At 48.0% G+C, this 19,327-nt stretch overlaps 2 protein-coding genes across 7 annotated transcripts in view; both read right to left on the bottom strand.

The window, feature by feature from the left end:
• yrk (Yes-related kinase) overlaps nt 1-9,774 on the bottom strand; it is a 17,204-nt gene extending 7,430 nt beyond the window's left edge. Inside the window, exon 1 of one of the 4 annotated variants that reach the window (XM_031793278.1) lies at nt 9,016-9,774. The gene's annotated coding sequence lies outside the window, so the exon portion shown is untranslated. Of the gene's footprint in view, nt 1-5,427; nt 5,646-9,015 lie in introns of those variants that run through there. The other 3 variants (XM_031793276.1, XM_031793279.1, XM_031793277.1) reach the window with 3 other exon arrangements.
• Nucleotides 9,775-9,876: 102 nt separating this feature from the next.
• sesn2 (sestrin 2) lies at nt 9,877-18,236 on the bottom strand. 3 transcript variants are annotated; one of them, XM_031793274.1, is made up of 12 exons: nt 17,413-18,236; nt 16,423-16,488; nt 16,132-16,320; nt 15,763-15,945; nt 15,406-15,627; nt 15,187-15,313; nt 14,973-15,088; nt 14,106-14,189; nt 13,654-13,760; nt 13,416-13,560; nt 13,215-13,297; nt 9,877-11,487 (listed from the first exon to the last, which is right to left on the bottom strand). In XM_031793274.1, the coding sequence occupies exons 1-12, from the start codon at nt 17,842-17,844 to the stop codon at nt 11,484-11,486; spliced, it is 1,758 nt and encodes a 585-aa protein (XP_031649134.1). In that variant the 5' UTR covers nt 17,845-18,236; the 3' UTR covers nt 9,877-11,483. The 3 variants fall into 3 exon arrangements, with proteins under 3 accessions (XP_031649134.1, XP_031649133.1, XP_031649135.1); XM_031793273.1 differs by having other exon boundaries at nt 9,877-13,297; nt 17,413-18,235; XM_031793275.1 differs by lacking the exon at nt 17,413-18,236 and adding an exon at nt 16,955-17,161 and having other exon boundaries at nt 9,877-13,297.
• Between the last annotated feature and the right edge of the window lie 1,091 nt (nt 18,237-19,327).

Raw genomic sequence — 19,327 nt, 5'->3', positions numbered from 1 at the left:
GTTTGTCTCTCTCTCTCCCTCTGTCTCCATACCGTTTGTCTCTCGCTCTCCTCTTCATAACGTTTGTCTCTCTCTCTATATATCTCCATACCGTTTGTCTCTCTCTCTGTCCTCTTCATAACATTTCTCTCTCTCTCTCTTTCCATAACGTTTGTCTCTCTCTCTCTCTCCTCTTCATAACGTTTCTCTCTCTCTCTCTCTCTCTCTCTCCTCTTCATAACGTTTGTCTCTCTCTCTCTCGCTCTCTCCTCTTCACAACATTTGTCTCCCTCCCTCAACTCCCTCTCCCCTGTTCATAACGTTTGTCTCTTCTCTCTCCCTCTCCTCTTCATAACGTTTGTCTCTCTCTGTCCCTTTCCCTCTCCCTCTCCCCTGTTCATAACGTTTGTCTCTCTCTCCCTCTCTCTCTCTCCCCTGTTTATAATGTGGTCTCTCTCTCTCCCTCTCTCTCCTCTTCAAAACATTTGTCTCTCTCTCTCTCTCCATACCGTTTGGTCTCTCTCTCTCCTCTTCATAACGTTTGTCTCTCTCTCTCTCTCCTCTTCATAACATTGTCTCTCTCTCCTCTTCAGAACGTTCGTCTCTCGCTCTCTCTCCTCTTCATAATGTCTCTCTCTCTCTCTCTCTCTCTCTCTCTCTCTCTCTCTCTCCTCTTCATACCATTTCTCTCTCTCTCTCTCTCTCTCCATACCATTTGTCTCTCTCTCCTCTTCATAACGTGTCTCTCTCTATCTCCATACCGTTTGTCTCTCTCTCTCTCCTCTTCATAACGTTTGTCTCTCTCTCTCCTCTTCATAACGTGTCTCTCTCTCTCTCTCTATACTGTTTCTCTCTCTCTCTCCTCTTCATAACGTTTGTCTCTCTCTCTCTCTCTCTCTCTGTCCATACCGTTTGTCTCTCTCTCTCTCCTCTTCATAACGTTGTCTCTCTCTCTCTCTCCTCTTCATAACGTGTCTCTCTCTCTCTATACTGTTTCTCTCTCTCTCTCCTCTTCATAACGTGTCTCTCTCTCTCTCTATACTGTCTCTCTCTCTCCATACTGTTTGTCTCTCTCTCTCTCCATACCGTTTGTCTCTCTCTCCTCTTCATAACGTTTGTCTCTCTCTCTCTCTCTCCTCTTCATAATGTTTGTCTCTCTCTCTCTCCACTCTTCATAATGTTTGTCTCTCTCTCTCTCCTCTTCATAAAGTTGTCTCTCTCTCTCTCTCCTCTTCATAACGTTTGTCTCTCTCTCTCTCCTCTTCAAAACGTTTCTCTCTCTCTCTCTCCTCTTCATAAAGTTTCTCTCCCTCTCTCTCTCCTCTTCATAACGTTTGTCTCTCTCTCTCTCTCCCTCTCCTCTTCATAACATTTGTCTCTCTCTCCCTCTCTCTCCCCTCTTCATAACATTTGTCTCTCTCTCTCCTCTTCATAACGTTTGTCTCTCTCTCTCTCTCTCTCTCTCCCCTTCATAACGTTCATCTCTCTCCTATTCATAACGTTTGTCTCTCTCTCTCTCCTCTTCAGAACGTTCGTCTCTCTCTCAATCTCCTCTTCATAACGTTTGTCTCTCTCTCTCTCCTCTTCAAAACATTTCTCTCTCTCTCTGTCTCTCTCTCCTCTTCATAACGTTTGTCTCGCTCTCTCCTCTTCATAACGTTTGTCTCTCTCTCTCTCCTCTTCATAACGTTTGTCTCTCTCTCTCTCTCTCCCCTTCATAACGTTCATCTCTCTCCTCTTCATAACGTTTGTCTCTCTCTCTCTCTCCTCTTCAGAACGTTCGTCTCTCTCTCACTCTCCTCTTCATAACGTTTGTCTCGCTCTCTCTCCTCTTCAAAACATTTCTCTCTCTGTCTCTCTCTCCTCTTCATAACGTTTGTCTCTCTCTCTCTCCTCTTCAGAACGTTTGTCTCTCTCTCCTCTTCAGAATGTTTGTCTCTCTCTCTCTCCTCTTCATAACGTTTGTCTCTCTCTCTCCTCTTCATAACGTTTGTCTCTCTCTCTCTCCTCTTCATAACGTTTGTCTCTCTCTCTCTCTCCTCTTCATCACGTTTGTCTCGCTCTCTCTCTCCTCTTCAGAACGTTTGTCTCTCTCTCCTCTTCAGAACGTTTGTCTCTCTCTCTCTCCTCTTCAAAACATTTCTCTCTCTCTCTGTCTCTCTCTCCTCTTCATAACGTTTGTCTCGCTCTCTCCTCTTCATAACGTTTGTCTCTCTCTCTCTCCTATTCATAACGTTTGTCTCTCTCTCTCTCTCCTCTTCATAACATTTGTCTCTCTCTCTCACTCTCTTCTTCATTACGTTTGTCTCTCTCTCTCCCTGATGCTGTTTGAGAAACTCTGCTGTACATGTAAACCTAGTCAACAACGGCGCTTGGTACCCTGACTCCTCATATTCAATGCTAAAACACTGTTTCTCAACTCACCAACAGACTATTGTCTTCTTCCTTCTATGACCACTTAGAAGAAAACTAGAGCTTGAGAACTGATATGACAGAGATGTGAGATGACTGTCTGATTGACTGCTAAGCAACACACACCCAAACCAGACTGACACTAGCCGACAGACCAAACTATATATATATATATCTGACTCTCTTGTGGGTGATACCCTGTACTAAACAGACATTTGCATACTCTCTCTCTCGTGGGTGATACCCTGTACTAAACAGACATTTGCATACTCTCTCTCTCGTGGGTGATACCCTGTACTAAACAGACATTTGCATAGATTTTTTAAAAAGCAGCAACACTATATAAAAATGGTGTTTTGGAGATACGCCATGTCAAGACACTCATTCCAACCCTCCTGCAGGAAAAGACGCTGGGTGTGGAGGCTTCTGCTCCAGCTCCTGATTCAGCTAACCAAGGTCCCGATGAGAAGCTGATTAGTAGACTCATGTTAAAGCAGGGATGGAACAAAAGCCTGCACACCCAGCAACTCTCAAGAAGGAGGGATGGCCACCCTTGATCTACAGGCAGTCACTCTCCCTGCCCTCAAACAGTTAGAAGGTTACTGGTTCATATCCCACTCAGGCTATTCCCACCTAAATCACTACACTCTCTAGCTAATGGACATGGAGGGGTGTTTTCAAACATAAACCATTTTCTCAGGACTGAAAACTCATACACACACCACCCTCATTCATCAAACTAACAAACATCCAAACACACCCTTTCCTGCCCCATCTACTTCAGATAAACGGCTCCCTGCTGGGCATTCACAACACAAACGCATGAAAACACATACACAGCTACCGTTGAAGTCGGAAGTTTACATACACTTAGGTTGGAGTCATTTAAACTCGTTTTTAAACCACTCCACAAATTCCTATAGTTTTGGCAAGTCGGTTTGGACGTCTACTTTGTGCATCACACAAGTAATTTTTCCAACAATTGTTTACAGACAGATTTCACTTATAATTCACTGCAGCGTAGCCTAGTGGTTAGAGCGTTGGACTAGTAACCGGAAGGTTGCGAGTTCAAACCCCCGAGCTGACAAGGTACAAATCTGTCGTTCTGATAGGCTAATTGACATCATTTGAGTCAATTGGAGGTGTACCTGTGGATGTATTTCAAGGCCTACCTTCAAGCTCAGTGCCTCTTTACTTGACATCATGGGAAAATCAAAAGAAATCCGCCAAGACCTCAGAAAAAAATTTGTGGACCTCCACAAGTTTAGTTCATCCTTGGGAGCAATTTCCAAACGCCTGAAGGTACCGCGTTCCTCTGTACAAACAATAGTATGCAAGTATAAACACCATGGGACCACGCAGCTGTCATATGGCTCAGGAAGGAGACGTGTTCTGTCTCCTAGTTGAAGAGTACCTATGATGAAAATCACAGGTCTCTCTCATCTTTTTAAGTGGGAGAACTTGCACAATTGGTGGCTAACTAAAAACTTTTTTGCACCACTGTATATCCACAGTAAAACAAGTCCTATATCGACATAACCTGAATGGCCGCTCAGCAAGAAAGAAGTCACTGCTCCAAAACCGCCATAAAAAAGCCAGACTACGGTTTGCATCTGCACATGGGGATAAATATCGTACTTTTTGGAGAAATGTCCTCTGGTCTGATGAAACAAAAATAGAACTGTTTGGCCATAATGACCATCGTTATGTTTGGAGGAAAAAGGGGGAGGCTTGCAAGCCGAAGAACACCATCCCAACCGTGAAGCACGGGGGTGGCAGCATCATGTTGTGGGGGTGCTTTGCTGCAGGAGGGACTGGTGCACTTCACAAAATAGAAGGCATCACGAGGCAGGAAAATGATGTGGATATATTGACACAACATCTCAAGGCATCAGTCAGAAAGTTAAAGCTTGGTCGCAAATGGGTTTTCCAAATGTACAATGACCCCAAGCATACTTCCAAAGTTGTGGCAAAATGGCTTAAGAACAACAAAGTCATGGTGTTGGAGTGGCCATCACAGAGCACTGACCTCAATGCTATAGAAAATTTGTGGGCAGAACTGAAAAAGCGTGTGTGAGCAAGGAGGCCTACAAACCTGACTCAGTTACACCAGCTCTGTCAGGAGCAACGGGCCCAAATTCACCCAACTTATTGTGGGAAGCTTGTGTAAGGCTACCCGAAACGTTTGACCCAAGTTAAACCATTTAAAGGCAATGCTACCAAATACTAATTGAGTGTATGTAAACTTCTGACCCACTGGGATTGTGATGAAAGAAATAAAAGCTGAAATAAATCATTATCTCTACTATTATTCTGACATTTCACATTGTTAAAATAAAGTGGTGATCCTAACTGACCTAAAACAGGGAATTTTTTGCTAGGATTAAATGTCAGGAATTGTGAAAAACTGAGTTTAAATGTATTTGGATAAGGTGTATGTAAACCTCCGGCTTCAACTGTATGTGGCGTAAATTTCAGTTGGTATACAGAATTAGAATCCATACTCATTCTTCCATTTCTCACTCTCTCTCCTGGCTAACAGGAAACACCACAGGATGCAGAGTGAGTGAAGCAGGAGTGATCGGACACTGCGAAGTGAGCTGTCACTTGAGCCCAAAGCATAAACTTCAATGTAGTGTAAGAGAGGATAGTGGGGAAATAGAGAGAAGGGGGGGAGAAAGAGACTGAGGCAGGGAGAGGGGGGGTAGTGAGAGGAACAGTGGGAGGTGGGGGACAGAAAGAGAGAGAGAGAGGCAGAGACTGGGGATAGTGAGAGAAACAATGGGAAGTGGGGGACAGAGAGAGAGTAATGTAGGGGGAGGGAGGGGATGGATAAGTTCTGGGAAGTCAGGTGTCTCAGGGACTTCCTGTTTCCACGTGATGTCATTACATCCTCCTCCAGAGAGAAGTGGAGCGATAGAGTGAAAGAATGTTTCAGTGTGCGTCAAAGAAAGACTGACGGAGAAAACGTGTTTGAAAGCTGAAGCGAAGTGCACAATGGCAGTATGTGACACCTGAAATTCTGATAGCGCTAACCTTTTGGCTGCTGCTTCACGTCACAGACACATTCCTTCCGTCAGACCCGGGAATCAAACCAGTAACCCTCCAGTTACTGGTGCGCCTCTCTAACCTCCCTGTTGGGTTAAGGTTGTTGTAGTATTCTCTGTAGTAGCGCAACTGTGTCTTGGTGGAAAAGCAGAGTTTACAGCCCCACAGCTAGGCTACGCTCACTTCCTTCCGCACAGCCCAGAGGCTAAAGGCAGGAAGTGAATTCGTAGAGAAACAAGATGTGATGAAGCCAGGCTTCAGATAACCTAATCATGTCTCTCTCCCTCCCTAAATCTTCTCTTGTTCTCTCACTGTTTCTCCTCTCTCCAGTACCAAACCTGAAGGGACAGTGAAACAGTGCTCCACAGTAGCTCTACAGTAGCTGTCGCCTGCCTCTGGCCTACAGGACAGTAGCTGTCGCCTGCCTCTGGCCTACAGGACAGTAGCTGTCGCCTGCCTCTGGCCTACAGGACAGTAGCTGTCGCCTGCCTCTGGCCTACAGGACAGTAGCTGTCGCCTGCCTCTGGCCTACAGGACAGTAGCTGTAGCCTGCCTCTGGCCTACAGGACAGTAGCTGTAGCCTGCCTCTGGCCTACAGGACAGTAGCTGTAGCCTGCCTCTGGCCTACAGGACAGTAGCTGTAGCCTGCCTCTGGCCTACAGGACAGTAGCTGTAGCCTGCCTCTGGCCTACAGGACAGTAGCTGTAGCCTGCCTCTGGCCTACAGGACAGTAGCTGTAGCCTGCCTCTGGCCTACAGGACAGTAGCTGTAGCCTGCCTCTGGCCTACAGGACAGTAGCTGTAGCCTGCCTCTGGCCTACAGGACAGTAGCTGTAGCCTGCCTCTGGCCTACAGGACAGTAGCTGTAGCCTGCCTCTGGCCTACAGGACAGTAGCTGTAGCCTGCCTCTGGCCTACAGGACAGTAGCTGTAGCCTGCCTCTGGCCTACAGGACAGTAGCTGTAGCCTGCCTCTGGCCTACAGGACAGTAGCTGTAGCCTGCCTCTGGCCTACAGGACAGTAGCTGTAGCCTGCCTCTGGCCTACAGGACAGTAGCTGTAGCCTGCCTCTGGCCTACAGGACAGTAGCTGTAGCCTGCCTCTGGCCTACAGGACAGTAGCTGTAGCCTGCCTCTGGCCTACAGGACAGTAGCTGTAGCCTGCCTCTGGCCTACAGGACAGTAGCTGTAGCCTGCCTCTGGCCTACAGGACAGTAGCTGTAGCCTGCCTCTGGCCTACAGGACAGTAGCTGTAGCCTGCCTCTGGCCTACAGGACAGTAGCTGTAGCCTGCCTCTGGCCTACAGGACAGTAGCTGTAGCCTGCCTCTGGATCTTTATGGCACACAGAGTGCGCTGCACACCCTGTAATCCACAGAGTTTAAGGTTCAAGCCCCTGCTCCCTTTTCTCTCCTATAAGTCAATTCTGTTATTGCTCTGTCATTTGATTTCAGAATAACTGACTTGACAGGCTCAGTGTGACCTGCAGGCTACAGTACAAAAGGGAAGTGTTGCTGGCATAAGCACCACCGCATTTTGCGCAGCACTTCACTGGCCAAACTTCCTTTTTTTTTTTTTAAATGCCCAAAGTTTCTCAACACACTCATTCAGCAATAACAAAAAGGACATGGTTTCACAAACATTTTGGTTTAATTAAATAACAGAGTGATTTTTAAAGTGTGTGTTAGAAGCTGTGTGTCTGTGGCCAAGCTCTGGGAAACTCACCTGGGCACCGAAACCAGGTATTTACTCCAGAATATGACTAACAACATGAAACACACAGAGGTTATGAAGGGGGGAGATATACACAGAGGTTATGAAGGAGAGAGAGACACACAGAGGTTATGAAGGAGAGAGAGAGCAACACAGAGGTTATGAAGGAGAGAGAGAGCAACACAGAGGTTATGAAGGAGAGAGAGAGCAACACAGAGGTTATGAAGGAGAGAGAGCAACACAGAGGTTATGAAGGAGAGAGAGCAACACAGAGGTTATGAAGGAGAGAGAGCAACAAAGAGGTTATGAAGGAGAGAGAGCAACACAGAGGTTATGAAGGAGAGAGAGCAACACAGAGGTTATGAAGGGGGGAGAGAGCAACACAGAGGTTATGAAGGGGGGAGAGAGCAACACAGAGGTTATGAAGGGGGGAGAGCAACACAGAGGTTATGAAGGGGGGAGAGACACACAGAGGTTGAAGGAGAGAGAGCAACACAGGTTATGAAGGGGGGAGAGACACACAGAGGTTATGAAGGAGAGAGAGCAACACAGAGGTTATGAAGGGGGGAGAGACACACAGAGGTTATGAAGGAGAGAGAGCAACACAGAGGTTATGAAGGGGGGAGAGACACAGAGGTTATGAAGGAGAGAGAGAGCAACACAGAGGTTATGAAGGAGAGAGAGAGCAACACAGAGGTTATGAAGGAGAGAGAGCAACACAGAGGTTATGAAGGGGGGAGAGACACAGAGGTTATGAAGGAGAGAGAGCAACACAGAGGTTATGAAGGGGGGAGAGACACACAGAGGTTATGAAGGAGAGAGAGCAACACAGAGGTTATGAAGGGGGGAGAGACACAGAGGTTATGAAGGAGAGAGAGACACAGAGGTTATGAAGGAGAGAGAGCAACACAGAGGTTATGAAGGGGGGAGAGACACAGAGGTTATGAAGGAGAGAGAGCAACACAGAGGTTATAAAGGGGGGAGAGACACACAGAGGTTATGAAGGAGAGAGAGCAACACAGAGGTTATGAAGGGGGGAGAGACACAGAGGTTATGAAGGAGAGAGAGACACAGAGGTTATGAAGGAGAGAGAGCAACACAGAGGTTATGAAGGGGGGAGAGACACAGAGGTTATGAAGGAGAGAGAGCAACACAGAGGTTATGAAGGGGGGAGAGACACACAGAGGTTATGAAGGAGAGAGAGATTATGAAGGGGGGAGAGAGAGAAAGAGAGAGAGGTTCTGAAGGGGAGAGAGAGACAGAGGTCCTGAAGAGGGGAGAGAGACAGAGGTTCTGAAGGGGGGAGTGAGAGAGACAGGTTCTGAAGGGGGGAGTGAGAGAGACAGGTTCTGAAGCGGGGAGTGGGAGAGAGACAGAGGCTCTGAAGGGGGGAGTTAGAGACACGTTCTGAAGGGGGGAGTGGGAGAGAGACAGGTTCTGAAGGGGGGAGTGAGAGAGACAGGTTCTGAAGGGGGGAGTGAGAGAGACAGGTTCTGAAGGGGGGAGTGAGAGAGACAGGTTCTGAAGGGGGGAGTGGGAGAGAGACAGAGGCTCTGAAGGGGGGAGTTAGAGACACGTTCTGAAGGGGGAGAGAGAGAGAGACAGAGGCTCTGAAGGGGGGAGTTAGAGACACGTTCTGAAGGGGGAGAGAGAGAGAGAGAGAGAGAGAGAGAGAGAGAGAGACGTGCATTCATACTGGTGTCTGTTTCAGCACAGATATTGAGGGGAAGGCAAAACAATGTTACAATATACACTACTACACACAGATTTATTTACTTAGCCATACAAAACACCGACACTTAGTTTAGGCTACAGAGGTTGAGACTCACTTACACTCTCCCACTGCTAAACACACATCGACTGACTTACCGGAGAGCACTACGGGTCGCCCGTTATTCCCGGGGGCTGGCGAAGAAAGGTGTGAACAGCACCGGGGAGGTAAAATTCCAGGCGCTGAGACAGAACGGGATGAGACAGCTGAGCGCTCCTCGCGGGAGGGAATGTGGATGCGCGGCGCGTTCTCTGTGTCCGGAAGGGTTGGATTGACTGGCATGCGCAGTGACTGACGTCCACTCCAAAGCGCGCTCCCTGGATGCTTGTGTCACTCTCACGGAATTTAAACAACAACAAAAAGTAATCCGGGGCTTCTTAATTACGTTTTGCAACGGAAATCGTTTACCATTTAAGAACCAAACGGAAGCAAATAGAACGAAATGGGAAGGGACCTACATGAATTTGTCCAATAGAAACGATCCTTTTCATTGCAAAACGTTTTCCGTTTGGAGTGAACGGTTTGTTACAAAACGTTGCAACAGACGAAACGTTTTGCAACAGAATGGGCTTAATGAATTCAGCCCTGATTTTGACTTTGAATAACATAATTCATGTAGAAATGGAATTGTCCAAACGCAACATCCGGTGATTTGACATAACTTCGGTGCTGTAGTCTTCGCACACCACTGAGCCCAGGAATCGACATGTCCCAGTCAGCTGAACCCTTCCTACCCAAAGAGACAGACACACACTCGCTCTCATCTGTCAACATAGCATCCGTCTGTTCTTTAAGGCTAGATCCACCATTCTCTGTTGGGAACTAAGTTCCATGAAACTCCGAATTTGACGTTCCAGTAAGAGAAGAGTATACCCTTTATCTCCACCTCGTGGCCAGTCTTGGAACTGCAGAGGTCTTCAGTTATGCCTGCATAAAGATCTGCAACTTCACACCATGTGTTGATTTTGATAACAAAATACCTTTTATTGTACATTTAAAAAATACATGAACCATACATTCAATTGTCTTATGTATGATCTGAAGCATTAAATGGTAACAGCCACTGTGAACACAGTAGCAAGTACAATAATAGTTTAACACAGTGAGATGATTGGATTGATTGACTGGATCAACCTAACTCTATAATGTGTAGCATTATAACCACAAACACAAAATAGGCAGCTTATTACACAGAGCAGAATAAACACAACATTGACTTATGATCAATCTGAACTGTCGGATTCAGACATTAACTGTGTGTAGTCATGTAGCGTGTGACGGGCCCGTAGTCATGTAGCGTGTGACAGCCCGTAGTCATGTAGCGTGTGACAGCCCGTAGTCATGTCATGTAGCGTGTGACAGCCCGTAGTCATGTAGCGTGTGACAGCCCGTAGTCATGTAGCGTGTGACACCCCGTAGTCATGTAGCGTGTGACACCCCGTAGTCATGTAGCGTGTGACAGCCCGTAGTCATGTAATGTATCGTGACAGCCCGTAGTCATGTAGTGTGTGCCAGCCCGTAGTCATGTCAAGTAGCGTGTGACAGCCCGTAGTCATGTCAAGTAGCGTGCGACAGCCCGTAGTCATGTCATGTAGCGTGTGACAGCCCGTAGTCATGTCATGTAGCGTGTGACAGCCCGTAGTCATGTAGCGTGCGACAGCCCGTAGTCATGCAGCGTGCGACAGCCCGTAGTCATGCAGCGTGCGACAGCCCGTAGTCATGCAGCGTGCGACAGCCCGTAGTCATGTAGCGTGCGACAGCCCGTAGTCATGTCAGGTAGCGTGCGACAGCCCGTAGTTATGTCAGGTAGCGTGCGACAGCCCGTAGTTATATCAGGTAGCGTGCGACAGCCCGTAGTTATGTCAGGTAGCGTGTGACAGCCCGTAGTCATGTAGCGTGTGACAGCCCGTAGTCATGTAGCGTGTGACAGCCCGTAGTCATGTAGCGTGTGACAGCCCGTAGTCATGTAGCGTGTGACAGCCCGTAGTCATGTAACGTGTTACAGTCCGTAGTCATGTAGCGTGTTACAGTCCGTAGTCATGTAGCGTGTTACAGTCCGTAGTCATGCGTTTGACATGTAGAAATGTGACAGCCCGTTTGACATGTAGCGTGTGATAGCCCGTAGTAATGTCATGTAGCGTGTGACAGCCCGTAGTCATGTAGCGTGTGACAGCCCGTAGTCATGTCATGTAGAGTGTGACAGCCCGTAGTCATGTAGCGTGTGACACCCCGTAGTCATGTAGCGTGTGACTGCCCGTAGTCATGTAATGTAGCGTGACAGCCCGTAGTCATGTAGTGTGTGCCAGCCCGTAGTCATGTCAAGTAGCGTGTGACAGCCCGTAGTCATGTCATGTAGAGTGTGACAGCCCGTAGTCATGTAGCGTGTGACACCCCGTAGTCATGTAGCGTGTGACTGCCCGTAGTCATGTAATGTAGCGTGACAGCCCGTAGTCATGTAGTGTGTGCCAGCCCGTAGTCATGTCAAGTAGCGTGTGACAGCCCGTAGTCATGTCAAGTAGCGTGCGACAGCCCGTAGTCATGTCATGTAGCGTGTGACAGCCCGTAGTCATGTAGCGTGCGACAGCCCGTAGTCATGCAGCGTGCGACAGCCCGTAGTCATGTCAGGTAGCGTGTGACAGCCCGTAGTCATGTCAGGTAGCGTGTGACAGCCCGTAGTCATGTAGCGTGTGACAGCCCGTAGTCATGTAGCGTGTGACAGCCCGTAGTCATGTAGCGTGTGACAGCCCGTAGTCATGTAGCGTGTGACAGCCCGTAGTCATGTAGCGTGTGACAGCCCGTAGTCATGTAGCGTGTGACAGCCCGTAGTCATGTAGCGTGCGACAGCCCGTAGTCATGTAGCGTGCGACAGCCCGTAGTCATGTAGCGTGCGACAGCCCGTAGTCATGTAGCGCGCGACAGCCCGTAGTCATGTAGCGTGCGACAGCCCGTAGTCATGTAGCGTGCGACAGCCCGTAGCCATGTAGCGTGCGACAGCCCGTAGTCATGTAGCGTGCGACAGCCCGTAGTCATGTAACGTGTTACAGTCCGTAGTCATGTAGCGTGTTACAGTCCGTAGTCATGTAGCGTGTTACAGTCCGTAGTCATGCGTTTGACATGTAGAAATGTGACAGCCCGTTTGACATGTAGCATGTGATAGCCCGTAGTAATGTCATGTAGCGTGTGACAGCCCGTAGTCATGTAGCGTGTGACAGCCCGTAGTCATGTAACGTGTTACAGTCCGTAGTCATGTAGCGTGTTACAGTCCGTAGTCATGTAGCGTGTGACAGCCCGTAGTCATGTAACGTGTTACAGTCCGTAGTCATGTAGCGTGTTACAGTCCGTAGTCATGTAGCGTGTTACAGTCCGTAGTCATGCGTTTGACATGTAGAAATGTGACAGCCCGTTTGACATGTAGCGTGTGATAGCCCGTAGTAATGTCATGTAGCGTGCGACAGCCCGTAGTCATGTAGCGTGTGACAGCCCGTAGTCATGTAACGTGTTACAGTCCGTAGTCATGTAGCGTGTTACAGTCCGTAGTCATGTAGCGTGTTACAGTCCGTAGTCATGCGTTTGACATGTAGAAATGTGACAGCCCGTTTGACATGTAGCGTGTGATAGCCCGTAGTAATGTCATGTAGCGTGTGACAGCCCGTAGTCATGTAGCGTGTGACAGCCCGTAGTCATGTCATGTAGAGTGTGACAGCCCGTAGTCATGTAGCGTGTGACAGCCCATAGTCAGGTCATGTAGCGTGTGACAGGCATGTAGTCATGTCATGTAGCGTGTGACAGCCTGTAGTCATGTCATGTAGCGTGTGACAGGCCCGTAGTCATGTCATGTAGTGTGTGACAGGCCTGTAGTCATGTCATGTAGTGTGTGACAGCCCGTAGTCATGTCATGTAGCGTGTGACAGCCCATAGTCAGGTCATGTAGTGTGTGACAGGCCTGTAGTCATGTCATGTAGTGTGTGACAGCCCGTAGTCATGTCATGTTGCGTGTGACAGCCCGTAGTCAGGTAGCGTGTGACAGCCCATAGTCAGGTCATGTAGCGTGTGACAGGCCTGTAGTCATGTCATGTAGCGTGTGACAGGCCCGTAGTCATGTAGCGTGTGACAGCCCGTAGTCATGTCATGTAGCGTGTGACAGCCCGTAGTCATGTAGAGTGTGACAGCCCATAGTCATGTCATGTAGCGTGTGACAGGCCCGTAGTCATGTAGCGTGTGACAGGCCCGTAGTCATGTCAGGTAGCGTTTGACAGCCCATAGTCATGTCAGGTAGCATGTGACAGCCCATAGTCATGTCATGTAGCGTGTGACAGCCCGTAGTGTGTATAGTAGAGCAGCCTGTAGTCGAGCCTCCATCAGCAGCAGGTTGACATGGACCTGGAGAAAGAGAAACAGGAAGACACAGAGTCAGTCAGTAACACACCTGACACACAAGAAAGGTAGATACAGATGGACAGAGTTTTTAGCGATGGTTTTGAGTGTGTGTGGCGCGTACCTTCTCAGAGTGTCTGAAGAGTCTCCAGTAGGCAGAGTAGATCCTATCTGTAGTCTGTTCTGGATGACACGCTACCGTTTTCACAAACATCTTGAGGCCTCGCTCCAACAACACATTCACCTCTCCGTAGTCGTAGTCATCGTACCTACACACACACAAAACATCAGTATAATAGACAAACCCAGGTGCACAAACACACACAGTTATGAACATACAAGTGTGTGTGTGTGAGACTGACCGTATTCCGTAGAGGCAGTGTATGTAGTTCCAGAGAGCCTTGCGGAGTGTGTGTGTGTCCACATCCTTGTGCATCGCCATCCTGTTGTAGGTTAGACCACACACAACCTGACAGAAGACAAGACGTCACTCCATCAGTATCAACCTGACAGACACTCCATCAGTATCAACCTGACAGACACTCCATCAGTATCAACCTGACAGACACTCCATCAGTATCAACCTGACAGACACTCCATCAGTATCAACCTGACAGACACTCCATCAGTATCAACCTGACAGACACTCCATCAGTATCAACCTGACAGACACTCCATCAGTATCAACCTGACAGACACTCCATCAGTATCAACCTGACAGACACTCCATCAGTATCAACCTGACAGAAGTCAAGACGTCATTAATATGTTAGAGGTGAAGGGTCAACACGTTAAAGGGTACTTGTTGTAGTACCTGGAACTTCTCCTCCAGTAATTGGCCCATGTCTGGTAACAGTCTGTTCACTAGGGAGAATCCATGGTCTTCCCATGAGTAGTCCTATATACACACACACACACACACACACCACACACACCACACACACACACACACACACACACACACACTATAAATTGTACATGCACCTTATATGCACACCAACAACCATAGCTTTCCCATGAGAAGTCCTATAATCAGACATGCAAACATTATACACACACACCTCCGTCTCTCACACACACCTCTCTCACACACCTCTCTCTCTCTCTCTCACACACACACACACACACCTCTATCTCTCACACACACACACACACCTCTATCTCTCACACACACACACACACCTCTCTCTCACACACACACCTCTCTCTCACACACACACCTCTCTCTCACACACACACCTCTATCTCTCACACACACACCTCTATCTCTCACACACACACCTCTATCTCTCACACACACACACACACACCTCTATCTCTCACACACACACACACACACCTCTATCTCTCACACACACACACACCTCTATCTCTCACACACACACACACACCTCTATCTCTCACACACACACACACACCTCTATCTCTCACACACACACACACCTCTATCTCTCACACACACACACACACACCTCTATCTCTCACACACACACACCTCTATCTCTCACACACACACACACCTCTATCTCTCACACACACACACCTCTATCTCTCACACACACACACCTCTATCTCTCACACACACACACCTCTATCTCTCACACACACACACCTCTATCTCTCACACACACACACCTCTATCTCTCACACACACACACCTCTATCTCTCACACACACACACCTGTGCTCTCATGGTAGGAGGTGACTGTTCTCCTCGGATGGAGAAGTCTTCATAGATGAACTCTGGATCCTCCACTAACCTCAACACCAGGTCAGAGGGGGCTCCCCGTACCACTGCTACACACACACACACACAAGTCAGAAAGAATGCCATGGAAAACAGCCACAGTGTGAGACAGCGTGTGCGTAAATGTGCAGTGGAGGTGTGTGTGTACCAGTAGGTATGCTCTCGCTCCTCTCCCTCTCAAAGCGAGTGATCATCTCTTCCTGACTACACTCCTCCACCTGCTGTTGTAACTCCACCATCCTCTTCATCAATGCCTCCACCTCCGTCACTCCATCCTGACAGAGAGAGAGAAGGAGAGAGAGAAAATAAGTGACTGATTTACATGTTGTCACTTATCCAGCAACCTAGACTGCATCTCAAATCTCACCTCTGGCTTGCCGTCCTCGGGGGCGGGACTGTGAGGGCTTTGTGGCATGTTATTGGATGGTGATGGTGGGCAGAAGGCGTGGCCTCCTATGTGGTCGGGCTCAGGGTGTAGGCCACACCCCCAAACGAAGGAGGACAGCGAATGAGAGTGAGTCATCAGAACAACTGCGTGGATCAGCTCAGCCAATGACCAACGATCATCCGCCCCTGGACACACCAACTCCTGCAGGAGAGGGGGTGGACGACCATTAATGTATACCTGTGTGTGTGTGTGTGTGTGTGTGTGTGTGTGTGTGTGTGTGTGTGTGTGTGTGTGTGTGTGTGTGTGTGTGTGTGTGTGTGTGTGTGTGTGTCTCACCTGTATGTGCTGTTGTGTGATGAGCCAGGGTCTGTGTGCCAGCAGCTTGTTAAGTGTGTGTAGGCAGCGTATTTTGGGGTGTGTGTGTTGTAGCCCCTCCAGCCAGCTCTCCTCCCCCCCCACCTCCAGGAACCCTGCACTATGCTGTTGGACAAGGTAGGAACACTGGTGACGAGCTGCAGCCTGGGGAGAGAGGGAGAAAAGAGAATAGAGAAAAAGTGGGAGGGAAAGTAGAGAGAGACAGTGTGTTTGAGGGGATCAGCTTGAGTAAGGTAATTACATAATAAGTCATTATTTGAGATGTAAGGTGATTTGTTGATCAGTGATTCTGTGAAGTTATGGTTCAGTTTAGGCAGTACAGGCTCTCACCATGACAACGATGTAGTGCCTCCAGGGGCGGGGTAGCGGGCCATCCAGCTCCAGCAAAGCATGCTGGGTACGCAGGAAGCAGCTGAGGTAGGTGGGATGAAGGGCCATCACCATGGTGATGTGGTCAAAACGACCCAATGAGAGGAAGGCTTCTATCAGAACTTCCTGATCTGGTCCCTCATCCAAAATCTGAGAGGGAGTCAGAAACACAAACAGTAAGATCATGGACAAACTGATACTGTCTCACACTCACTGTAATAGTCATATGCTTATCCGTGCACACACACGTACCACTTGTGCAGGGATGAAGGCACTAGGACCGGAGGCCAAAGCCTGAGGAATCTCAACACCTTGCTCCTGTGTGTGAGAGAGAGAGCGAGAGAGAGAGAGAGAGAGAGGAGAGAGACCATGAATAACTATATGGAATGACACAATTCCGTCACCAACTCAAACATCCACATTTTCTTCAATAAAAACATCCCTCTATAGGGATGTCTCTGTCCCTCTACAGGACAGAGAAGTAGAAATACTGGTTTCCTGCTTTGTGATCCACCAAATACACAACACCTTATTTCTAGCTCTTATTCTTAGACTGTCATTGTTCTATCTACAGTATGTTATAGCCATGACGTAGGCTTAAGTAGACCCAAACACTTGTGCCAGAGCCATCTAGAAGAGTGAAGTTACTATATCAGCTGCCAGTTACAACTGCCTCCCTGTTAGCCCAAATTGAAGTAACACTGTAACATGATACCTGAGCAACAACTTTTATACTAGGAACCAAATTCATAATATACAACCATCCACATTCCCAAACACTCACCATCATCTGGAGTTGACAGGTTAACTCTGCGGTATATATACTATGTTAACAGCTAAAAACTACAGGACACGGTAAATCTGTTTTCTTTCAGTAATGTAATGTATCGTGAGCGTGCCGTGGTGTTTCGATAAGAGCTCAACGGGGGCGTGCCCTAGTCTTACATCATCCCATGCTCGGCTGTCTGATGAAACAAACTGGCAACTGACAGAAGACAGCTGGGAACTTAACTGTCATTGACTGGGGTTATTATCGTTCATCATGACTTCATGTACCTTTAATTCATGGAGACTCCTCAATCTTGTCATTTGATGAGCAACATCACATAGCTGGATCAATGACATGAGTCAATGACATATTGTGTAAATTATTTGCTCCTCTCAGTCAAAAATGAACGTTTCTGGCAACTGGCAAACCATGCTAGTTTACCCGTCTCGCTGTCTCTGCTGCTCGGGCCCTACCTGTGCAGTTCGCAGTAGTTCCGCTGCCCTCTCGCGGACCTCCTGTAAGGGGCAGGACCGGGAGACCCGCAGCAGCTGCAGGAGAGTGTGTTTATCGAGACGAGCAGAACCGGGTCGGTCCAGACCCAACCGGGACATGACGCTCTGGGTCAGTTCTTCCAGCGCCTCTGCCCTCTCCGCCTCGTCCCTGCTGCACAGCCGAGAAAAGTTACTCGGGTTCGGCCCGAATTCGGGTTGATGATGTCGGCTTTTAGGTCTGGGATCTTCGGAGTTGGTGGTTCTACCTCCATTACATTCACAGAGCGCGTCCGTCGGTGGTTCTAGCGCCACCTCTTCCATAGCAACCTGCACAGAACCGTGCCTTGTCCCTAGCTGGCTAGCTGGCTGGCTAACGCTGGTTTCGGAATGCTGGTGTGCTAAGCTAGTTAGCATTTAGGCTTTCACAACTCAGTCAGATTTCGTCAATTGACCGTAGTCGGCAGTAATCCCCACATATTTTGTTCTCAAATCGACATATTTTTTTCTCAAGTAATGACAACACATTTAATTTGAATCTAGCTTGCTAACGTCTCGAGCACGGGGCACATCATTACCGAAGGCTAGCAAGTTGTTCATTCCTGTCAATTTGAATCGGATCAAAACAGCGAAAGCGTCTGCAGCAATATACGTCCATTATATAAGGTTCTGGTATCGAATATGTGACAGATATTCGTCACTTGTCCGGGTGATCTTTCAGATGTGGAGAAATTTGCTGACTTTCATGATCTGTCCATCACGCTCACTGGTATCAACTCCTCTACTTCTGCGTGCCCACTGACGTCACAGATTTTTTTTTAAATGGTCTGGGGTTTATGGATTCTTCATTCTGAAGGCGTGTTCCCTCACCATATGATAATGATATTGTAATATGCATTAGGTACTGTCAAAATAGTTAACTATGTACATTTGTGTTCTTGATTTGTTGCCCATTGTTCCATCTACTTGGATTCTTGCTGCTGTTGAACTTCAAATTATGGGGATAGACTGGTTTTCGGTGTAGAGTTTGGAGTTCATGAAAGTAGTGAGAGTGAGGACACACAGCAAACTTTATTCTTAGCACCTCTACCTTTATATCCTCCCTCAGAGGGGGTTGTGTGTGTGTGTTAAGTACTCCCAGTTAACACTGTTCCTCACACTGTGTCTGTGTGTATTCAGTACTCCCAGTTAACACTGTTCCTCACACTGTGTCTGTGTGTATTCAGTACTCCCAGTTAACACTGTTCCTCACACTGTGTCTGTGTGTGTTAAGTACTCCCAGTTAACACTGTGTCTGTGTGTATTCAGTACTCCCAGTAAACACTGTTCCTCACACTGTGTCTGTGTGTATTCAGTACTCCCAGTTAACACTGTTCCTCACACTGTGTCTGTGTGTATTCAGTACTCCCAGTTAACACTGTTCCTCACACTGTGTCTGTGTGTATTCAGTACTCCCAGTTAACACTGTTCCTCACACTGTGTCTGTGTGTATTCAGTACTCCCAGTTAACACTGTTCCTCACACTGTGTCTGTGTGTATTCAGTACTCCCAGTTAACACTGTTTCTCACACTACAGGTCAAATCAAATCAAATTTATTTATATAGCCCTTCGTACATCAGCTGATATCTCAAAGTGCTGTACAGAAACCCAGCCTAAAACCCCAAACAGCAAGCAATGCAGGTGTAGAAGCACGGTGGCTAGGAAAAACTCCCTAGAAAGGCCAAAACCTAGGAAGAAACCTAGAGAGGAACCAGGCTATGTGGGGTGGCCAGTCCTCTTCTGGCTGTGCCGGGTGGAGATTATAACAGAACATGGCCAAGATGTTCAAATGTTCATAAATGACCAGCATGGTCGTATAATAATAAGGCAGAACAGTTGAAACTGGAGCAGCAGCACGGC

The sequence above is a fragment of the Oncorhynchus kisutch genome, linkage group LG17 (assembly GCF_002021735.2).
Source record: "Oncorhynchus kisutch isolate 150728-3 linkage group LG17, Okis_V2, whole genome shotgun sequence".
In the NCBI taxonomy this organism is placed as follows: domain Eukaryota; kingdom Metazoa; phylum Chordata; class Actinopteri; order Salmoniformes; family Salmonidae; genus Oncorhynchus; species Oncorhynchus kisutch.
Note: the sequence above shows the minus strand (reverse complement) of the source record. Positions and strands in the feature narration are given on the sequence as shown.